Source organism: Mesoplodon mirus (genome assembly GCF_964341445.2).
Source record: "Mesoplodon mirus genome assembly, chromosome: 7".
NCBI classification, from domain to species: Eukaryota; Metazoa; Chordata; class Mammalia; order Artiodactyla; family Ziphiidae; genus Mesoplodon; species Mesoplodon mirus.
Genome location: NC_138983.1, coordinates 12223298 through 12246026, shown reverse-complemented (window position 1 = coordinate 12246026; position 22729 = coordinate 12223298). Strand labels below are relative to the sequence as shown.

Below are 22729 nucleotides of genomic sequence, written 5' to 3'. Positions count from 1 at the left end.
CATCATCCAACGTCAAGTAGACGTGGCTGGCCCAGCACCCCATGTTGGGGGATGTGGTGTTCTATCACTTCATTTAGCCAAAGGGAAAGTGGCTACTTGTGTCACATGTCCGAGCAGTGGGGGACCCAGGACTGAATCGCAGGTCTCCAGACTCCAGGGCCTTCACCGGCAGAAAGGGGGCATGACCAGGCCTGCTTGTCTTCTCTTTTCAGAGATGGAGTGGAAGGAAGGGAAGCCCTCTGAGGACGGGACCCCTGTGTCCCCAACCACGGAGGTCCCGGAGACAGTGGGAGGGGGAGCCTCTGCTGAGGAGGAGGCCACAGGCCCAGCTGAGAGGACCGTCACAGAGGGGCCTCCAGATGGGGCAGGAAAGCAGGAAAGGGCACCAGCTGAGGACAGCATGTCAGCTGAATTCCAGGGGAAATCCAAAGGGGAGGCTGAACTTCCAAAGGAGGACAGTGGGAAGAAAGAGACCACCGTGGCTCCTCAGGAGATGGCGGATAGGAAAGAAGAGACCAACTCTGAGCCCAAGGAGGCTGAGGGAAAAGAGGAGACCACATTGGCCTCTGAGAAGCAGAAGGCTGATGAGAAAGAGGCCAAGCCTGGATCTAGGGAGAAAGCCAACGTGAATGATGAGGCACAGGCTGCTGGGGAGCAGGAAGACAAGGCTAGAGGCAGGGAGGCTGCTGGGAAGGAGGAGGCCAAGGCTGGAGGCAGAGAGGCCAAAGGGAAGGAGGAGGCCATGGCTGGAGGCAGGGAGGCTACTGGGAAGGAGGAGGCCAAGGTTGGAGACAGGGAGGCCAAAGGGAAGGAGGAGGCCAAGGTTGGAGACAGGGAGGCCAAAGGGAAGGAGGAGGTCAAGGCTGGAGACAGGGAGGCCAAAGGGAAGGAGGAGGCCATAGCTGGAGGCAGGGAGGCTGCTGGGAAGGAGGAGGCCAAGGCTGGAGACAGGGAGGCCAAAGGGAAGGAGGAGACCATGGCTGGAGACAGGGAGGCTGCTGGGAAGCAGGAGGCCATAGCTGGAGACAGGGAGGCCAAAGGGAAGGAGGAGGCCATGGCTGGAGGCAGGGAGGCTGCTGGGAAGGAGGAGGCCAAGGCTGGAGACAGGGAGGCCAAAGGGAAGGAGGAGACCATGGCTGGAGGCAGAGAGGCTGCTGGGAAGGAGGAGGCCAAGGCTGGAGACAGGGAGGCCAAAGGGAAGGAGGAGGCCAAGGCTGGAGGCAGGGAGGCTGCTGGGAAAGAGGAGGCCAAGGCTGGAGACAGGGAGGCCAAAGGGAAGGAGGAGGCCATGGCTGGAGGCAGGAAGGCTGCTGGGAAGCAGGAGGCCACACTGGCCTCTCAGGAGGAGAGCGACAAGACCGAGGAGCCCAAGGCTGAAGCCCAGGAGAAAGCCAGTGCTCCAGAGGCCAAGTCGGACTCTCAGAAGGCCATGGAAGATGAGGCCAAGCCTGAACCACAGGAGGAGGAGGTGAAGGAGGAGGTGGTGAGTGAGGAAGAGGAGAGGAGGGAGGAGGCCCCACGATGCTCCGGAGCCCCCTGCCCAGCCCTCCCCCAAGCAAGCCCCTCCCCTGCTTTATTCCTTTGGGACAATCCAGTCTTCCACCCACTGATATCAAGAGCCTGGGGTGGGGGATGCAGCACTGTGGCCCCAGGCTGCCTTCCAGATCTTTCTGAAGCCCTCACAGAGCCTCAGGCAGGGGCGAGCCCACACAGCCCATGTTCTTTCCAGGAGCCAGGCTGTCCTGATGAAGAACAGGACCAGGCTGCGGAGGAAGAGTCAGAGGAAGGGGCAGGAGCGCTTCCCAGCTCCGCCGAGGACTGGCCGGAGAGCCCCACGGAGGAGGGCAGCGGCCTCAGCCCAGGTGAGTGAGGGCCCAGGAGCCCACGGACGCCGCAGGGCCCTCCCTGAGGGATCACGCGGGCAGCGCACCATGGGTCACCCCAGCTTGCCTCCCTCCCGTTCCTTTCCCCTAGATGGGCTGAGTCCAGACACCGCAGCTTCCGGAGAGACCAGTCCTTCAGCCAGGTAATGTCAGACTCTGGAGCCCCAGCTCCAACCCCTCCTACCGCTTGCTTCCTTTTTTTTTTTTTTTTTTTTTTTCTCGCGGTACGCGGGCCTCTCACTGTTGAGGCCTCTCCCGTTGCGGAGCACAGGCTCTGGACGCGCAGGCTCAGCGGCCATGGCTCACGGGCCCAGCCGCTCCGTGGCATGTGGGATCTTCCCGGACCGGGGCACGAACCCGTGTCCCCTGCATCGGCAGGCGGACTCTCAACCACTGCGCCACCAGGGAAGCACCCCCCGCTTGCTTCCTTTAAAGGCTGCCATCCCCTGGGCCTGGGCCTCCCCAGTGCTGGTCTCAAGATATGCCAGGAATTATGGTTTTCAGCCCCCTAGCCCAGGGCAGAGCCCAGGAGACAAAAGGAGCCGGAGTGTGGGAGCGAAGGGACAATGGAGCCTACCTGGTCCGTCTCTCACTCATCGCTGAAGCCTCCTGGTCTTGGTTGCCTCCGTGGTGTCAGCCTCACCCAGAAGCGAGTGAGCAGAAAGCCTGAGTTTGGACAATGACTCTACCACTTACCAGCTGTGTGACCTTGGCCGCATCACTGTCCCTTTCCTCCCCTGTGAAGTGGGCACAGTCACGGTACCTACCCCGTAGGATTTTTGTGAGACTCGAACGACATCTGTGTATAAAGCACTCAGCCCAGCGCCTGGTGCCTGGCTGGTGCTGGATAACATGAGAGCCTTACTCTTGCCAGGGCACAGCTTTCGTCATTAGAAGAGTCTTCCTTTATTTCGAGCTGAAGTTCACCTCCGTGTCACCTTCTTAGGAAAAGGTACCCGGTTGAACGTTCGTGGAGCGTGGTCTACCTTCCCCCTCCCACACAGGCCTTAGAACCACCTTGTCAGGTAGCTATTCTTGCCCCATTTTACAGATGAGGAAGCTGAGGCTCAGAGGAGTGACATGACAGTCCCAAGATCACACAGCAAATAAGAGGCAAAGGCAGGATTCAGACCCAGGTCAGACCTCAGATGTGCTCTAGCTCCGTCCACACCTGCCACCAGACCACACGCTCACCAAAGTGAGACTGAGCCTCACTATTCCTTCCCAGGCCCTCCCGGTGCTGGGCCCAGAGGAAACGTGTGCGAGAGTGGGGACCACAGCTTCGTATGCCTCTTGAGACTGCAGGGGCCGCGCTCAGCCAGCCTCCTCCCTCCTAGGTGGCTGGTCCCAGCCCCTCTCACCCTTCTCCGAACTTTTCCATGCAGTGAATCTTCACCCAGCGACGTGTCCCAGAGTCCCACGGAGCCCCCTCCCTCACAGGAGAAGAAGAAAGAGAAGGCACCAGAGCGCAGGGTGTCAGCCCCTGCCCGGCCCCGGGGGCCCCGTGCCCAGAACCGCAAAGCCATCATAGACAAGTTTGGGGGGTAAGATGCATGCAAGGAGCTGTGGGGCTGGGTTGGTTGGACGGTCGGGGTGGGGGAGTCCTGAGGGGCAATAGGAACAGCCCGAGCCTGGGCAGGAGGACTGACATCTGGGGATGGGGCTCCTCCCTGATGGGACCCTCCCACCTCTCTGGGCTGACCTTCTCTGTCCCTCACGCACAGGGCGGCCTCGGGCCCCACGGCCCTGTTCCGGAACACCAAGGCCGCGGGGGCAGCCATCGGCGGCGTTAAGAACATGCTCTTGGAGTGGTGCCGGGCCATGACGAGGAGCTACGAGGTGCATGGTGGGGCAAGGGACCCTTCCCCAGGGCAGCAGTGCTGGGAGGGTCTGTGCGGTGCAAAGCCCAGAGGGTGGGAGGTCTGGAGGGGGCAAAGTCCAGGTCCTCTGGCTGAGGCTCACCAAGGCCTCTGGGCCCCTCTTGCCCACAGCATGTGGACATCCAGAACTTCTCCTCAAGCTGGAGCAGTGGCATGGCCTTCTGTGCCCTCATCCACAAGTTCTTCCCCGATGCCTTTGACTATGCTGCGCTGGACCCCACCAAGCGCCGGCACAACTTCTCCCTGGCCTTCTCCACAGCCGAGTAAGCCATGCCAGGGGATGCAGACGTGGGTGGGAGCTTGGGTCACCTACACAGAATCGAGTGCCGGATTCATAGGGGTCGGGTAGTGCGGTGGTCAGGTAGAGGCTGTCACCACATATTCATGAATTCAACAGATATTTTTTTATGAGTTATTTATTTATTTTATTTATTTTTGGCTGCATCGGGTCTTAGTTGCGGCATGCGGGACCTTCACTGAGGTATGCGGGATCTTTTGTTGCAGCGCGCGGGCTTCTCTCTAGTTGTGCATGCAGGTTTTCTCTTCTCTAGTTGTGGCGCGTGGGCTCTGTAGTTGTGGCGTGTGGGTTCCAGAGCACGTGGGCTCGGTAGTTTGTGGCACGTGGGCTCTCTAGTTGAGGCGCGCGAGCTCAGTAGTTGTGGTGCGTGGGCTTAGTTGCCCCACGGCCTACGGGATCTTAGTTCCCTGACCAGGGATCAAACCCGCGTCCCCTGCATTGGAAGGTGGACTCTTTACCGCTGGACCACCAGGGAAGTCCCCAACAGATATTTTTTGACTGCTGGGAACTGTTTTAGGACATAGCAGTGAGAGAAAGTTGCAAAATCCCTGCGTGCCTGTGGTTCACATTCTAAAGGGAGAGACAGATCATAAACACACATACGTGTGAAATATAATGTGAGGGAACAGGTGCCGTGAAGAAAATGCAGGCAGGGTCAGGGGTAGAGGAGGGGCAGACAGGGTGGTTGCTGAGATTTAGGGCCAGATTCTGACTCTGCCATTTGTTAGCTGTGTGATCTTGGACAGGCTCCTTCACCTCTCTGAGCCTCTATATTCTGATCTTTAAAATGGGTGTGACATTTCCTCTTTGGCAGGGCTATGGTGAGAATTAAGTAAGTAAGTAAAGTCCCAATAAACAGTGCCTAACCCATGGCAAACACTTCAAAAAAAAATCTTAGGTCCTATGTTATAACGAATGATATCACAGTTGTTATGATAATTATTATTCAGTGTGGGACCTGGAGGGGATTTATTGCTGGGGTTCACACAGCTGGGTGCCGGGGTGGTGGAGGGATGGAGACAGGGGTGGACTAGATAGGCAGGAGGTGGTGTGAGGATCAGTGTGGCCCAAGGAAGAACCTAAGAGACCAAGACATGGTTGCCAGGTAGAGGGGGAGGAGGGGGCACTCCCCCCACAGAAGCACCAAAACCAGACTCAGCCAAAGGCCTCCATCTCCACCCACCGGAGAGGCATGACCTGATGGCCTTGGGGCTCCCAAGGAGCTCACGCCTGGAGCGGCCTGTCCTTTCCCACCTGGGAGGGGCTTCTGAGCTTCCTGGTAGAGACAGGACTATGCACAGGGAGTGGTCCATGAGCACAGCTCTGAGGCCCAGGAATGCATTTCCCGCCGAGTGTGTTTCTAAAGCCCCGGGGCAGGGAATAAGTCACTGGGGATGTTAGCAGCACCTTGTTCCAGGAGGCTGAGCCCTTTGGTCTAGTCCAGGCCTGGCCATCAGCCTGCAGGGAAGCCTGGGCAGCAATCTTCCCCTTTCTGGGCCTGCGTGTCCCCATCGGCAAGACGAGATGGCTGATATTGATCTATGCTTTTCAGATGTTTCTTTCCCCCCGGACGGATTCCTCAAGCAAAATATTAAATGAATGCCCAACATATTAAACAGATTTTAGGGAGGCCTTCTGAGGTTGGGAGGGGTTCCTGGAGCACTCCAGCTCAGCGCCCAACCCTGCTTCCCAAGATGGTCCCTGAAGCACGTCTATAGGGCCCTAGGGCACCAAGATGCCGTTTGAAACCCACCAGACTTGGTGCTCCAGAAGATCCCTTCCAGTTGATCCTGCCAAGGGAGGGGGGAGTGCCCTGGGGTGGGGGGTTGAGGGCATCGGGAGCACCACGTCCTGCTCTGGGCTCAGAAGCACCTTTAATGGTGATGAACCAGGATTGGAAAGTGAAACTCCTAGTCAGGGCTGAGAGCTCTTGGTGAATACAGAAGGGCACGTGGCTTGGCCCTGACCAGGGGTCCCCGGACTGTGGGGCCGGGTCATTGTCCTCCTGCAACTGCCTTGCCTTGGCTCCAAGCCTGCAGAGCCACAGAAAGGCAGAAGGAATAATCAGGTGATGGTAACAGGCTGAGAGGAGGCATCAGGCAGCAGTGAAAAGGGAAGGATGGGCAGGGGATGCGTGGGGATGGAAGCTGGAGGGAGAAGAGGTGGGGGTGCCTCCTTCTTCCTAGCTCTTCTTTTCTTTTTTTTTTTTTTTTTTTTTTTGGCTACGCCATGAGGCATGCGGGATCTTAGTTTCCTGACCAGTGATGACCAGAGATCGAACCCGTGCCCCCTGCAGTGGAAGCTCAGAGTCCCAACCACTGGACCTCCAAGGAAGTCCCCCTTCCTAGCTCTTTGACCCTCGGCAGCTGACTTAACCTCTTTTAGGGCCTGGTGTGCAGATTAAGCGTGCAAAGTAAGGGGGCCCCTGCCGCAGCTGGCTCCCTTCTAGAACTTGCCTCTGATTCCCATGGAACGGTCAACGCTGGGGCCCCCAGGCGGCTTGATGGGCTGTGCTGCTCGAGGAGCCCGACCCCGTTCCCCAAGCCCAGTGGGAATGAAGCTTTTGCCTCTCCTGCATGGGAACAGCACCCCGACCCACACCCAGGAGCCAAGAGCCCTGCATTGGTTGCAGGGAGCTCGTCCCATTCTTCGAAATCCTCCCGTCTGTGCCCCTGCCTCCCGCTCCCAGGCCAGCCCGGCTTGGGTTTCGGCCCAGCTGCCTCAGCTCTAAGAGAGGATTTCCGCTGGGACCCTGGTTTCTCCTACTGCCAGCACCCATGGCGGTTTGGCAGGCTGGGACTGCTGAGACCCGACTACAGGGCAGGGATGCCAGAGGCATCAGGCAGGCCTCGGTGGAGTCCCAGCTGTGTCACTCACTTTGACATTGGGCAAATCACCAAAATGCTCTGAGTCTCCAGTCCCTCTTCTGCTGGTTGAACATAGAGGAGTGGAGTAAATGAGACCATTCAAGGGAAAGCACTGGGGAGTTCCCTGGTGGCCTAGCGGTTAGGATCCCAGGCTTTCACTGCCGTGGCCTGGGTTCAATCCCTGGTTGGGGAACTGAGATCCTGTAAGCTGTGTGGCGCAACCAAAAAAAGGTGGGGGAGGGAAGCACTTGATAAAACTCCTGGCACATGGTGGCAAGGTCCCAACAGCAGTTAGATCAGATGATCAGCTTTAGCAAAGCCAGGAGTAGCACGTGGCCCCAGAGAGCAGCTGGGAAGTTAGAAAAAGAGGACTTGCTGCTAAGTTCTATGCGGTTGCTCAAACACATTAAGCACTCCGGCCTCAGGACCTTTGCACACGCTGTTTCCTCTGCCTGGAATCCTCTTCCCGCAGATATGTACCCGATTTACTCTTTTTAAATTTTGTTTAATAAATTTGTTTTGTTTATTTATTTTTGGCTGTGTTGGGTCTTCGTTGCTGTGCGCAGGCTTTGTCTAGTTGTGGCGAGCGGGGGCTACTCTTTGTTGCGGTGCACGGGCCTCTCACTGCGGTGGCTTCTCTTGTTGCGGAGCACGGGCTCTAGGCGCGTGGGATTCAGTAGTTGTGGTGCACGGGCTTAGTTGCTCCGCAGCACATGGGATCTTAGTTCCACGACCATGGATTGAACCTGTGCCCCCTGCACTGGAAGCGCAGAGTCTTAACCACTGGACCACCAGGGACGTCCCCAACTTACTCTAAGAGAACTTTCCTGGGCTCCCTATTAAAATTCTCCTTGGAGAATTCCCTGGTGGTCCAGTGGTTAGGACTCCGCATTTTCACTGCCAAGGGCCCAGGTTCAATCCCTGGTCGGGGAATTAAACCCCACAAGCTGCGAGGCGCTGGCACAAAATAAATAAATAGATGAAAAATAAAAAAATAAAGCCATCACTAACATACTATTAAGAAAACATCCCCCTGAACACAGACACATACCCTGTCCCGCCTCCCTGCCTTATTTTTCTCCACAGCACCTCTCATCGTCTGAGGCACCATCGATTTCTGTTTGAGTACTGTCTGTCTACTGCAGTGAGAATGTCAGTGACATGAGAGTGGGGAATTTTTATTTTGTTCAGCGCTGAATTCCCTGGAAGAGTACCTAGCACATAGCACCCCTCAATAAATACACGGAAACTGAAGCTGGAGATATTGCAGCTACAAGCCAACACTCTGGCTAGTGTTGGGGTTCTGTCCTTTAAACTCTCCCTGAGGACAGGTATATGAGCACGTGGAAGGGGTGGGCTAATGCAGAACTATAGACCAGAAGGTCCCGCTCCTACGTGAAGGCACACAGTGCAATGAAAACACGGGCTCAGGAATCAGACCACGCTGAGTTTGAGTCTGAACTCTGTTGGGCCTCCGTTATCTCATCTGTACGATGGGACGGTTGCCCTAGATGACCTCCCAGCTCTGCCACACACAGTTCTGTGGGTTTCATCCTTGCCGGGCTGTCCCCTTAGGCCCCGCATCCTTCACCGTTGGCTCTCTGCTCCACCCCTCCTCACCCCTCCCCAACCTGCCCCTCAGGAAACTGGCCGACTGTGCCCAGCTGCTGGAAGTGGATGACATGGTGCGGCTGGCAGTGCCCGACTCCAAGTGCGTCTACACCTACATCCAGGAGCTGTACCGCAGCCTCGTGCAGAAGGGACTGGTGAAGACCAAGAAGAAATGAGGGAAGAAATGAGGGGCTGACCAACCCTGTGGGCAGAGGTGGGCAGGGAGCCCAGGTGACCAGCCGTGGCCCAGAGGCTCACTTCTGCTCATGGTGGCAGCACTGCTGGGGCTCAGACAAGGGCACATGGCACCAGTCTTAACTACATGAAAAGTTCTTTTGTAAAATCCGCTCTAGCCCCTTAGTGCTCCCTCCCTACCCCACCAGGAACATCTCTCACTTGGATAATAAACCCCGGCCGCCAGGGTTCCTCATCTGACATGATTTTCTCAACAACCATGAAAGGCATTTGGGAAAGGAGAATGGGCTGGGTCCTACCACTAACCAGCTGTGTGTCCCTGGGCCAGTGAGTGAACCTCTCTGAGCTTCAGTTTACCGTCTGCATGGGGATGATAGGAGCTCAAAATTATGCAGGTGCTGTGAGCGTTAAATGACATCATGAAAAGGACAAACAGCCTTGCCCGGGGCCTGTCACATAAGTGTTCTTTAAGTGGTGGCCCAAAGTAACAACACATCTTACATTTCTAGCCATGGGTGGCACTTTCCCAATTCTCTTCCCTTTTTCCACACTTCTCCCAGATTAGGGAATTCCAGGGCAAGGACTAGAGTAGGAGATTCTCTACAAATCTCACCCCAGCTAGGCTAGTGGGGCCTGCAGTGATTCCCCTGACTCAAAGATACCCCATATTCTGTCTCTTAAAAGCCAGTGGTCTTCTAGGAGCCTAGAACCACTGCACCCAGCAAGCTCCTCCTTTGTAATCCCTCCAACCCTGGCTAGAGTTTTGGCTTGTTTTTGTTTTTCTGCTGCTCACTAGAGATGAACCCTGGAGCTGAGTATAATTTCCCGCTAACAATCTTGTCTGGCTTTATCAGCCATTTGGAGCATGTGCGCTGATGAGAACAGTTCATGAAAAACACAAAAACAAAACCCAGCCCGCTTGGCAGTGCAGCTGGAGGGGTGGCCCCTGCCCTGATCAGCAGAGTGGACCTGGCAACCCACTGAAGCGCTCTGTGCCTTGGTTGCCTCCTCTATAAAAATGGGGGTGTTACCCTTGTGGATGTGTCGACGACCGCTCAGGCCAAGGGTGGTCTAGTCCCTCACGGCCAGCTTTCCCCACAATGCTTGGGGTCACACAAGGCTCCATGCCCAGCGAGCCCTCAGCTGATGGAAAGCAGGGTCACACCTTTGGCTAGACTGCAGCTAAATCCCCAGCCTCCTCTTCTCCCGATGAACCACCCATCCCCTCAGTGAACACTCAGTTGGACTCCACAGTCCATCTGTGACTTTAATAGCTGGGCAAACACATGGTCTCCCTGGCTCCGTGGACTGGAAGCTGGAGGGGAAACACCTCCCCGCCTAAAGCCTGGTCCCTAGGAACCAGCAACCTAATGGGATAGCAAGTGGTTTAAAATGTAGTCAGGGAACCTCCCCAGCGGTCCAGTGGTTAAGACCCTGCGCTTCCACTGCAGGGGGTGTGGGTTCGATCCCTGGTTGTGTGGCCAAAAGAAAAATTAAAAGAAAAAAACCAACCAAAAAACCCCATGTAGTCAGATTTCTGGGATGGAGATTAGTTTCTTCACTTTATGATTCATCAGTGGAAGAGAAAAGGTTTTGCATCTCTACATGTCTATCAGCGGTCTGGCTGTTTTCAATCACTCCATCAGCAAAACACTCAACGTAAGTAGGAGTCCCTCATCCCTGTGCCCTGCCTCCCTCCCATACTCCCCCCTGTTCCTCTGCCCTCCCCGCACCCCCCATGCCTGGGCCCTCGGGGGATTCTGGTTGGCTGCTGGGCTCATTTCCCGCGAGCCGGCCTGCAAGGCAGCCTGAGTCTCTAAGGATCAGGCTTCCCACATCACAGAGCGCTGGAGAGCTGCCCTGCGACTCTGCAAACCTAAATGCCCCTGGCTCTGGGGCAGAGAAAGGAAGTGGGGAAAGCACACCTGAGGCCAGTGGGTCCACGTACCACACACATAACTGCGGCCCCACCACCACCACACACACATACACACACACACTCACACGTGCACACACACACACAAATGACTAATAATCTAAGAAGGAAAACTTGGAAGAAATGATCAGGAAATGGACCACAAAGGGGCTCTGGCCCCTAGCCCATGACATGTGTCCGTCCATCACACAGAAAGCATCCAGTGCAGAGGTGGGTCAGAGGCTGAGTTAGAAGGGTCGGTCCACTCCAAACTGGAGGGTGAACTCTTTGGCCCTCCTGTTGAACAGCTCCGGGTCCTGGGTCAGCTGGTCAGCAAGCTCCAAGCGAAGGGGCTGCCCCAGCTCTGGTTTATTCACCAGCACGTTGAGGGCCTCCAAAACTGGGGAGAGAGGTCAGATCAGGACATCAGGATGGAAGGAAAAAAATCCTGGGAAGGAAGCGACGGCTGCCCACTCCCCGAAACATCACACTCACTCCCTGGGAGACCCCCCCAGGAGGTTCTATGTCTTAGGATGACGCTACAACCAAATGAAATGCCTCTCACCACATTCACTGATGATGCCCAAAGCCATAACCAGTTACATCAGTGCTTTTCAAACTATGTTTCACGGTGTCACAGAAGCTACCTATCATGGGGGTTGGTGAGATAAACAGGGTTTCTGGGTTCTATTCCCTTTTCAAGAAGAAACACTTTGCTTTTCTCTGTTGTGTTATTAGGATTCCAAAACAACTTTTATTTGGGAAAAAGGATTCTGAGGCTCAAGACTGGAAACCACTACTGCCCCGTGGCTGGAAATCTTTCACGGGCGACTTTGGAAACCTGGTGAAGGCAGTGGCCCATCTCCCCAGGCACATGCACATATGCATACACACAGACGTGTGGTTCTGGGTTCAGAGCGTTTCGCCGACCTCCTGAAGCTCATCCAAGGACCAGTCCGCCCCATCCCCGCCCCCAGGATTCTTGTTTCCAGGGTTAAGAACTCCCGAGCTGGTCCAGAGGCAGGATTGATCGCACACTGATTACGTCCATAGGCTCTAGAGCCATAGTGTGCACTGTGGTAGCCACCAGCCATGCGTAGTTATCTCAATTTAAATGAATGGAAATTCACTACAATTAGGAATGCAGTTCATAGTCACATCAGCCACATTTCAAGTGCTCGAAAGCTACACGTGGCTAGTGACCGTGGCATTGGACAGGGCAGCTATAGAAGGATTCCATCACCACAGAAAGTCCTGCTGGACGGTGCTGTTCCAGAGTCACCCAAGCAGGCTCCGAATCCCAGCTCTGCCACTGGCCAGCTCAGGCAAGTGCTTCTCCTCTCATATGCCTCGGTGTCCTTAACTATTAAATGGAGCTAATGAGAGCACTGTTTCAGGGGGCTTCTGAGGGGATTAAATGAAGTTGGTAGGTTAAAAATGGCTGGTGTCCCTGGGTTAGAAAGTTCAAGCTCTCAGTGGTGCAGGGACATGTCTCAGGCCAGGTCCTCAATGGCTACCCAGCTCCATCTTTGTATGCCTGAACTATGATTACTCCATTATAATTTTAATTTGTCATCAATGGATAGATACCAAAAACATAATATGGAATAAAAAAGTGAATTTTTATACCAGAGAGGGTGTGGAGAAAAGGGAACCCTCCTACACTGTTGGCGGGGAATGTAAATTGGTGCAGTCACTATGGAGAACAGTATGGAGGTTCTTTAAAAAACTAAAAGTAGAGTTACCATATGGTCCTGCAATCCTACTCCTGGGCATATATCCAGAGAAAACTCTAATTCAAAAAGATACATGCACCCCAATGCTCAAAACAGCACCATTTACAATAGTCATGGAAGCAGTCTGAATGTCCATCGACATATGAATGGATAAAGAAGATGTGGTACATATGTACAATGAAATATTACTCAGCCATAAGAAAGAATGAAACAATCCCCTTTGCAGCAACATGGATGGATCTGGAGATTATCGTACTAAGTAATGTAAATCAAACAGAGAAAGACAAATATATGATATCACTTGTATGTGGAATCTAAAATACGATACAAATGAACTTATTTACAAAACACAGACAGACTTAGGGACATAGAAAACAAACTTATGGTTACCATGGGGAAAAGGGGGGGAGGAGGGATAAATTAGGAGTTTGGGATTAACATATACACACGACTATATATAAAACAGATAAACAGCTAGGTCCTACTGTATAGCACACGGAACTATATTCAATATCTTGTCATAAACTATAATGGAAAAGAATAGGAAAAAGAATATATGTACATAAGTATAACTGAACACATGTGCATAAGTATAACTAACACAACATTGCAAATCAACTATACTTCAAATAAAAAAGTGAACTTTTGGGACTTCCCTGGTGGTCCAGTGGCAAAGAATCCGCCTTACAATGCAGGGGATGCAAGTTCGATCCCTGGTCAGGGAACTAAGATCCCACATGCCATGGGGCAACTAAGCCTGTGCGCCACAACTACTGAGCTTGCGCACTACAACTATTGAGCTTGCACACCTCAACTAGAGAGCCTGTGTCCGCGAACTACACAGCCCACGCACCCTGGAACCCACGTGCCACAACTAGAGAAGAGAAAACCCACACGCCATAACTAGAGAGGAGCCCGCACACCACAATGAAGAGCCCGCGCACCGCAAGGAAAGATCCCGCATGCCGCAACAAAGATCCCACGGGCCGCAACTAAGAGCCGACGCAGCCAAAAATAAATGAATAATAAATAAATCTTAAAAAGAAAAAAAGTGGGGCTTCCCTGGTGGTGCAGTGATTAAGAATCCGCCTGCCAATGCAGGGGACATGGGTTCCATCCCTGGTCTGGGAAGATCCCACATGCCGCGGAGCAACTAAGCCCGTGCACCACAACTACTGAGCCTGCACTCTAGAGCCCGCAAGCCACAACTACTGGAGCCCACGCGCCACAACTACTGAAGCGTGCGTGCCTAGAGCCCATGCTCTGCCACAAGAGAAGCCCCTGCAATGAGACGTCCGTGCACCACAACAAAGAGTAGCCCCCGCTTGCCGCAACTAGAGAAAGCCTACGCGCAGCAACGAAGACCAAACGCAGCCAAAAATTAATAAATATATAAATAAATTTGTTTTAAAAAAAGAAAAACGTGAACTTTTAAAAAATGGCATGTGGGAATTCCCTGGCAGACCAGTGGTTAGGACTCTGAGCTTCCGAGCTTCCACTGGGCTGGGGGTCCACGTTCAACCCCTGGTCAGGGAACTAAGATCCCACAAGCTGCAAAACACAGCCAAAAAAAAAAAAAAAAAAAGGCATGTGAAGCTCTTAGCACAGTGCCTAAGTGCCTAATTAAGTGATGTATATTATCATTGTTAGGCCAGTCCCCTCAGCTGTCATTTAGGGCACTGAGCCCTAGAAAGGAACAGACTTCACCAAGGTCCCCAGATAGGGCATGTGGCCTACTTATCCCAAACCCTTCCCTCTATAGCCCAGCTGCTTCTCTTTCTCTCTCCCCTGACCCAGAGCAACGCTGCTCTTTCCCACCTGCCCAGGTATGAGAACAGAGGCAGGAGCAGGTCAGCCAGCCCAGGATCTAAGGACACATCCCTTCTATCTGACGACAGGCTCAGCTGAGACTCACAATTTTGTTTTTTGTTTTGTTTTGTTTTGTTTTGTTTTGTTGCAGTACGCGGGCCTCTCACTGCTGTGGCCTCTCCCGCTGCGGAGCACAGGCTCTGGACGCGCAGGCTCAGCGGCCATGGCTCACGGGCCCAGCCGCTCCGTGGCATGTGGGATCTTCCCAGACTGGGGCACGAACCCGTGTCCCCTGCGTCGGCAGGCGGACTCTCAACCACTGCACCACCAGGGAAGCCCAACTCACAGTTTTTATCTCCTTTCTTCTGGGCTTTTCTAACTGAAAATCAGTCCCATGACCCCCTCCCCCATCCAGTCCAGGTCCCTCCCTCTAGGCAGGGCCCAGGCCCACCTTGGCAGGTCTTGGTGAAAGGCTTCCAGTTCTCCTTGCTGATGATGGGCAGGCACACCCGCCCACTGCTGTCCACATTAGGGTGGTAGATCCTGGTTGTGAATGTCACTGTCGGAGGCTTGAATGGATAGTCCTCAGGGAAGCTGATGCGCAGGTTGAAGGCCTTGAGGTTGTAGGGAGGTTTCTCCTGTGCAAGAGAGGGATCAAGCTCTGTGCTCATTTTCCTTCTAGGGCCTGGATCCGGTTTCCCCCTCTCCCCGCCCCCACCCCAGGGTCCCAGGCATCCTCTGCTTCACTCCTAGGAAGAATCATGAATGGCGACATGCCGCAACACAAATAAACTCTGAAGGCATTGTGCTAAGTGAAATAAGCTAGATCCAAAAAAAAAAAAAAAAAAAAAGAACAAATATTGTGTGATCCACTTATGTGATGTACCTAGAATAGTCAAATTCATAGACATAAAATAGAAAATTAGTTACCAGATGCTGGAGGGAAGGAGGGATGGGGAGTTAGTGTTTAATAGACACAGAGTTTCAGTTCTGGAAGATGAAAAAATTCTAGAGATGGATGGTGGTGATCGTTGCACAATCATGTGAGTGTACTTAGTGTCATTGAACTCAGAACATAAAAATGATGAGGATGGTACATACTGTTATGTGTATTTTACCATGTTAAAAGAAGAAAAAAAGGAACTCGGAGCTGGAGTGACCAGTTGCCAGGAGCCAGTAGAAGACCCTCTAGATTTCCAGCAACCAGAAGGCTTTCCTGGGCATCTACTCTGTGCCACCCTGTGCTAAGGGCTCCACACACATTAGCCCATACAGCACAGTGGAGGGGTTATGTGGACTTTGGAGCCACTCTGCCTGAGTGTGACTCCTGGCTCTGCCACGTCCTAGCTGTGTAACCTCAGGCAAGTAACTTAACCTCTCTGTGCTTTTCCATACGGAACAAAGAACAGACTTCTTCATAGGGTTTATGTAAGAATTAAGTGAGCTAATTTATGTTAAGAGCTTAGAGTAGGGCCTGGCACATGGCAAGCACTATGTACATGTCAGCTATTAGGATAAGTATTATGAAAACTCATGAGTATTAGCATCTCCACTTCCAGATGAGGAAACTCAAGTGTAATGTATATAAGTAACTTGCCCAGGGCCACAGTGACAGTGCTAGGATGGGAACTCAGCACTGTCAACTTGACTTCTCCACACGTGGGCAGTACTCTACAACCCTAGTGGGGAGGAACCTCAGGACTTGGGTGACCCCAGCATAGAGCACAGGGGCCTTCAGGCTGGTTCCAAAGCTCCAAATCCTTCCAGAACCTTCGTGATAGAGAAGACAGGACAAAGACAGTCAGAATGACACAGGTATGCAAGCGTAGAGTCAAGGTTTTAAGAGAGCTCCTCTTCCTTAGCAGAAGGCAGAAAGGAAGCCATAGGGGTCTTGGGTGTGTCTGAGATAAGAGCTGGAGCAAATGCTGGGCAGATAAAGGAAATGCCTTAGCTTTCATGTTTTCGATAATAAGAAGAGGCTGGGACCTGGGAAGGAGACACAAGCCACGGGTGAGGCCTCAGAAAAGGACGAGAGAGCGTCTGTGTGTCCTTCTGCAGGGGTTGCAGGCTGGGCTGCCCAGGTCTTATGAGAGGAAGGAGGTGGCGGAGCCGTGAAGCTGAGAGCCCTGGGTCCTGGGAACCCATCCTGGCTCCGCCTCGAGCTTGCTGTGGCTTTGAGCAGCTCTGGGGCTCAGTTTCCTCATCTGTAAAGATGAGGAAGTTGGACCAGACAGAGGGCTTCACACTGCACCTTAGGGTCAGCTGAGAAAGCCCACTTCTTCCGAAGTCCTGAGGTAAATAAAGCATTTTGTTATTCTTCCAGCCCAGAGCAGGTGTGGTGGACTGTTTCAACCCAGCGGCCCATAGGACATGACAGAGGGTCAAGGGTTGCCCTGACTCAAGCCTTTCTCCATTGTTCTGGGCTACAGGTCAGTTGAAAAAGAAGACGGCACAGGGACTTCCCTGGTGGTCCACTGGGTAAGACTCTGCGCTCCCAATGCAGGGGGTCTGGGTTCGATCCCTGGTCGAGGAACTAGATCCCGCGTGCATGCCGCAACTAAGAAGCCCGGGAAGATCCCGCGTGCCGCAACTAAGACCCAGCACTGCCAAAATAAATAAATAAATAAAATTTAAAAATAAAGGAAAAGAATATGGCACAACCCAAGCCATTGCCTTGTCAGTAAGAAGTCCAAATCCTAAATAATCAAATGAATTGTTCCCATTAAATTCCAAAGAGCTAATAAAAAGCTCAATTGTTTTCATTTTTATTTCCAAGTATCCAAAGGTATATAGATGAACTTCTCAAAGAAAATATCTGTGGTCACTAATAATTAGATGATACAATAGACATCTTGCACTTTGATGGGTCCTTTGGAATATTACTTTCAAAGGGAGAGTCTACCGAGATGATCTTTAATAATAAACAGAGAAAAAGCAGAATAGTAGAGATGAGTTATCTGTGTTGTCATATGTAACAATAATTTTCTGAAATACGACTTTTTTTTTTTTCTTTTGCGGTATGCGGACCTCTCACTGTTGTGGCCTCTCCCGTTGCGGAGCACAGGCTCCGGACGCGCAGGCTCAGCGGCCATAGCTCGCGGGCCCAGCCGCTCCGCGGCACATGGGATCTTCCCAGACCGGGGCACGAACCCGTGTCCCCTGCATCGGCAGGCGGACCCTCAACCACTGCGCCACCAGGGAAGCCCCTGAAATACGATTTTTAAAAGAGAACAAAACACATTTTAGGTCTGAGGCAGCAAATTCTGCCAACTGTGGGAAACAGGAACTTTATCCCTATCCTCTGACAAAGACCCAACAGATCTTTTCCTCTTTTTCTTTTTCATTTTTTTTTTATGCCCTTTGTCTACTGAAGCTTCCGTGGTGGGCTTGGTAGCTACTGGCTTGCAGAAGGGTCTCTTACTAAATCCAGAAGGCTTTTAGCCTCTTCATCAGTCGGCCTGAACCTCAGAAGCAGTCAATCCAGAAAGAGACCCCCTCTGCCAATGATAACCTCCAGTGAAAAATAGGGTTCGAAGGCAGGGCAGATTCATGCCCAGTCCTAACCCTCCCTGCCCAGGCTCCTGGCCTAAGTGGCCCCAGTCCCAGGCCACGGTGCTATGGAAACTCACAGGCAGGAGGAGAGCGTGCCACACCAGCACGTTGGCATCATCGCTGAACAGGTTCCGCAGGTACCTGGGGAGCTCCTTCTGAAGGTCCTCCAGCTCCTGCAGGGGGACAGAGCACGGGCAGTTGGCCTAGTCTCCCCGACTTCAGCCCCCTTCCCCTGCCCCCCAGCACACTATCCAAGTCCCAAACAGGACCGCCCAGGGGACAGAAGCTGGCAGAGTCATAGAGAGTCATTTACTGAGCACTTGATACGTGTCAGGCACAGTGCTCAGGGCTTGGAGTGAATCACCCAAGTTTAGCCTCACCCCAGCTCTGTAGGTACCAGGTGGAGGGAACATGCACATCACTGCTTCCAGATGTTACAACTTGGGAGTAAACTCTCTTAGGAGCCTTTTCTCCTGAAACCAAGGTACTTAATGTCTGTCCTCTTGTCCTCTTCCTGGAGAGTCACGAGGTCCTCCCTCCCTTCCATAACACCCAGTATGATGACGTGCCTTTACACTGCTCAGGGCAGAACAGGCAGCAAAGACATCATCCCTGTGCCTGTCAAACTGCTCCAGACCAGGCCTGGGGAGGGGAAATGACTCAGGCAGACCATAGCAGAGGAGAACTCTACACACCAAGCAGAGAAACAAGAGGACAAGCAGTGACTCACTTTCCCAGAAAGGTGACCCAGTCACCTGGACATCACTGGGTTCCCCCAACAGCCCTCTCCTCAATAGCATCCTCTATTGCCACTTGACTAAGACATGGCCCAGCCCTCGAGAACTTCATTGGAGTAATGGAAGAAACACGGATGTGATTATGTGAATAACATGTGGACACATAATAGGGAAGGAGAGGAGAGGGGAGCAGGAAAGCTTCACGCAGGGTGACACTGTGAGCTGGGTCATGCGGAATGAATAAGAGTCTACCACGCAGAGAACTGGAGAGGTACCAAGGCAGAGGGGCCAGTAAGAGCAAATGTATACGGTGCGTCCCATGCAAGATTCATAGTTATTATGGGAAAAGGGCTCTACGGTCAAGTACACTGGGAAACACTAGGCTAAACAGACTTCTTTCCTACAGGACTTCCCAAAGCCTTTAACACGTTACTGTGTGTTGTGATTCTCCAAGGTATGAGCCGAAGCGTGCAGTACTTCTCAAATGTATTAGACCAAAGAACCCCTCTCTCCATTTTTGAGTCCATCTTGTGGAACAATAGACTTTAAAAATATATATATTTCCTTTTCTTTTTAAAAAAATTTTTAAAAATTGAAGTATAGTTGCTGTACAATATTATATGTTACAGGTGTACAATATAGTGATTCACAATTTTTAAAGGTTATACTCCATTTATAGCTATTATAAAATATTGGCTACATTCCTCATGTTGTACAATATATCCTTGGGGCTTATTTTATACCTAATGATTTGTACCTCTTACCCCTATACCCCTATGCTGCCTCTCCCCACTGTAATAGACCTTTAAATAAAAACAGCGGGACTTCCCTGGTGGTGCAGTGGTTAAGAATCCGCCTGCCAATGCAGGGGACACGGGTTCGAGCCCTGGTCCGTGAAGATCCCACATGCCGCGGAGTAACTAAGCCCGTGCACCACAACCACTGAGCCCACGTTCCACAACTATTGAAGCCCGGGCATCTAGAGCCTGCGCTCTGCAACAAGAGAAGCCACTGCAATGAGAAGCCCGCGCACCGCGACAAAGAGCATTCCCCGCTCTTCACAACTAGAGAAAGCCCGCGCGCAGCAACAAAGACCCAAAGCAGCCAAAAATAAATAAATAAATAAATAAATAAAACAAACAAAAAAAACAACCAGCAACAGATAAAAAGACATTCAGGGAATTCCCGGGCAGTCCGGTAGTTAGGACTCCACACTTTCAGTGCCAAGGGCGTGGGTTCGATCCCTGGTTGGGAACAGAGATCCTGTAAGCCACACGGTGCAGCCAAAATAAAAATTAAAAATAAATAAATAAAAGTCTTTTTTTAAAAAAGACTTTCAAGGGCAGGTCATATTTTTCTGGAACACCAAATGGTATAAACCAGTGGTTCTCAACTGGGGCGTTACTTTACCTACTTGCCCCTGGGACATTTGGCAATGTCTATGACCATTTTTGGCTGTCACACACGGAGGAGTGCTACTACCATCTAGTGGGTAGAGGCTGGGGATGCTGACAAACACTCTACAGAAAATTATCTGGCCCAAGATGTCAATAGTGACAAGGTTGGGAAACCCTGGTATAAACAAAGGCAGAGAGAAAGGTCCCCAAAGCCAGTCCACAGCTGGGGAGAGGTCCCTTCACACTGAGCACCATCTAAACTTTATCTGCCCCCAACATACAAACACACCCTTATCTCCTGTTTCTTATCTTTCCATACTCCAACACTGTTCATGCCAACAAACTGCTTCTTGCACCTTCTGCCCAGAATCTATGACCCCTCATTTATCTTTTACCCCAAACTAGAAGCATCTGCTACTACAAGTCCTAGTTCCAGTATCATCTGTGACTCTTCAGCAAGAATGAAGCCCCAGGTTGAACAGAGAAGTTCTGGAATAGACATTTTCCCCAAGTTTACTATAACTGGAAGAACTTGGATTTTACCGGTTGTATATGAGTTCTCTCAAGACTTTCCCAAAGCCTGGGGATGCTGAAAGCCAAGCTAGGACACACAGTTCGTTCCTGAGGCCTGTTAGGAAATCATCTGACTCAGAGGAACAGAAAATGAAAGTAGGGAAGCCACTGAAAGAGCCTGTGGGTTGGAGCCCCACCAATCTGGGCTCTAATCCCAGCCCCATCACTCCCTACTGGGTGACCTAGGACAATCAAGTTATTCTCTCTGAGCCTCAACTTCCCCATCTGTAAATTGGGGGTATAGGACTTATCTCACAGGGTTGCTGTGAGAATGAGATGAAATAACTAATGTAAACTACCTGGCATTTAGTGGTGCCAGTGCTATAAATACTGGCTCCTAGCTCTTTCCCACTTGGCTGGAAAGACTCTCTGCCCTATTTTGCTGCCTACGTCCAGATTTCAGTCCTTCTGGGCTGAGCCTGCTCTGGGTGCCGCAATCTCAGATCATTTTCTTCTCAGAGGCTGAGGGTAGCACCCCCTCTTCACCCCCCTCAAGCCTGCACACAGGAGGGGCACTTCTGAGAGCCTCAAAGCCTGAGAGGTGTCCAACCCAGGATTGCTCTACCTTCCCCATCTATCTCCAGTCCCAGCCACATCTCAGTCCTCCAAACACCTTGGGTTTTCCCACTTCCTGGGGAAAATCGCCCCCTCCCCATCCTTCCCGATCTCATTTCAAATTGTGTCTCTGATCGGAATGAAAGCTCAGAAGGGGTAGGTTTGTTTATCTCTGCCTCCTTATCTCCTAGAACGGGAGCCAGCATATAGGAGGCATTCAACAACATTTGTAGAACTAATGAATACATGCCACCTACTCCAGGACACCTTCTAGGTTCTCCCTGGCATCTTTTCCTCCCGAGAATACCCTGAGAACGTTGCTTTCAACTCCCACTCAGCATCGCATACTTCTCGGGACTCTAATGTGGGTACCAAAATATGGGGCGGGCCATGGGCTATTCCAAGACAAGGACCTTGTCCCGGTTATCTCTGTTCAAAAGGCACCTGCCACCACCCCCAACAGAACGCCTGGCTCCAAAAAAGACGCCAAGGAACCAACCCTTCCCGCACCCGAGACGCACGTAATTGTTATCAAAAGTTTCTGTCAGAGAAATGAAACTGAAACCAATTTGGGGGGAGGTGGCTCATCCCCATCCCCAGCACAGCTCAGGGAGCCAGCGACACCGCAGCTCGACACGTCCTCACCTCCCCAAACTCCAGCTCTGGCCCCTCTCGTAGACCCGCTCTTCCACTGGGGAGGGGGCAGGGATGCAGGGATTCAGCCAGCCCTGGTACCCAGACAAACAAATGCGCTCGGAGAGCTGGAGGAGGGATGGAGGGAGGACGAAATAGAAAGTCACCGGAACCGTGACAAAGGGGTCATCCTACTCGCGGTTACCTTCGCCACCCGCTTGCTCGCCGTCATCTCGGGACCGACTGTGAAGCTCTAACGGACTCCAGCTAGAGTGCGCACCGGACTGCGAACTCCGCGCGCCCCGCCCCGGGGACACCACCTCCGGGAGCCCCGCCCACTTTCCGTTCCACCCGCGGGGACCGGGTTAACCTGCTCCCCACCGCCTCGGCTGAGACTGCGAAGCCACCGAGGGAAGGACCCGCCCGGTCCCTGGGGCGGTGGGCTCGGATCCCCGGAACTTGAGCTCTTTTGTCGTGAGACCAGGCGGGCCTCGGAGAGCGTGGCGTTGCCAGATCCCGGCGTCCCACTAGGGGGCGCCCTGCACCAGGCAGCGAGCGCGAGGGGGCGCGGGGCCGGGGTCCGCCCATCCGGGTTCTAGTTCCAGCTCCGCCGCTAGAGGCCCAGCCGGGGGCTGCAGCATCTCCATCAGGCCCCTCTCAGCCGCCGCCCCGAACACACACTCGCTCTAAGCAAATACAAGATGCTCGCTATGCACGCTCAGCTCCACGACAGGTCGCTCGGGGGCCTCCGCCGTCAGACCGCCGCCCTAAGCCCCTCTAGCGAATTCTCAGAGCCCCCTGGGCAAATCATTTCCCCTCTCTGGGCCCATGTGCCCCATCTCTAAAAATGGGCGGAAGACAGCGTAGACTATATCCCCGACAAGGACCCCTCCCCTGGCAGCTTGGGATCCTTTGTGCTGTCCAGCATTCGCTCGTGGAACTGCAGACGTTTCTACCAGGTGACTTCTTGATGCAGAGCACCGCAAGGGGGCGCTATTGGATCCGTTCTCTTGCTTTGGGGTTTGGTAGACCCTTCAATCCTTTACTAGGTTTAATACTTAGTAAGTGCCTACTATATGTTAGATTTG

At 52.7% G+C, this 22729-nt stretch overlaps 2 protein-coding genes across 2 annotated transcripts; one reads left to right on the top strand and one right to left on the bottom strand.

The window, feature by feature from the left end:
- Nucleotides 1-214: 214 nt before the first annotated feature.
- Nucleotides 215-8857, top strand: SMTNL1 (smoothelin like 1; the record flags this gene model as incomplete). Its single annotated transcript, XM_082628486.1, has 8 exons — nucleotides 215-667; nucleotides 1283-1483; nucleotides 1730-1862; nucleotides 1975-2026; nucleotides 3269-3427; nucleotides 3608-3722; nucleotides 3875-4026; nucleotides 8571-8857. The coding sequence occupies 8 exons, from the start codon at nucleotides 215-217 to the stop codon at nucleotides 8713-8715; spliced, it is 1410 nt and encodes a 469-aa protein (XP_082484612.1). The 3' UTR covers nucleotides 8716-8857.
- A 626-nt stretch (nucleotides 8858-9483) lies between these two features.
- UBE2L6 (ubiquitin conjugating enzyme E2 L6) lies at nucleotides 9484-21951 on the bottom strand. Its single transcript, XM_082627760.1, has 4 exons — nucleotides 21847-21951; nucleotides 17824-17919; nucleotides 14646-14832; nucleotides 9484-11049 (listed from the first exon to the last, which is right to left on the bottom strand). The coding sequence occupies exons 1-4, from the start codon at nucleotides 21871-21873 to the stop codon at nucleotides 10898-10900; spliced, it is 462 nt and encodes a 153-aa protein (XP_082483886.1). The 5' UTR covers nucleotides 21874-21951; the 3' UTR covers nucleotides 9484-10897.
- Nucleotides 21952-22729: the final 778 nt, after the last annotated feature.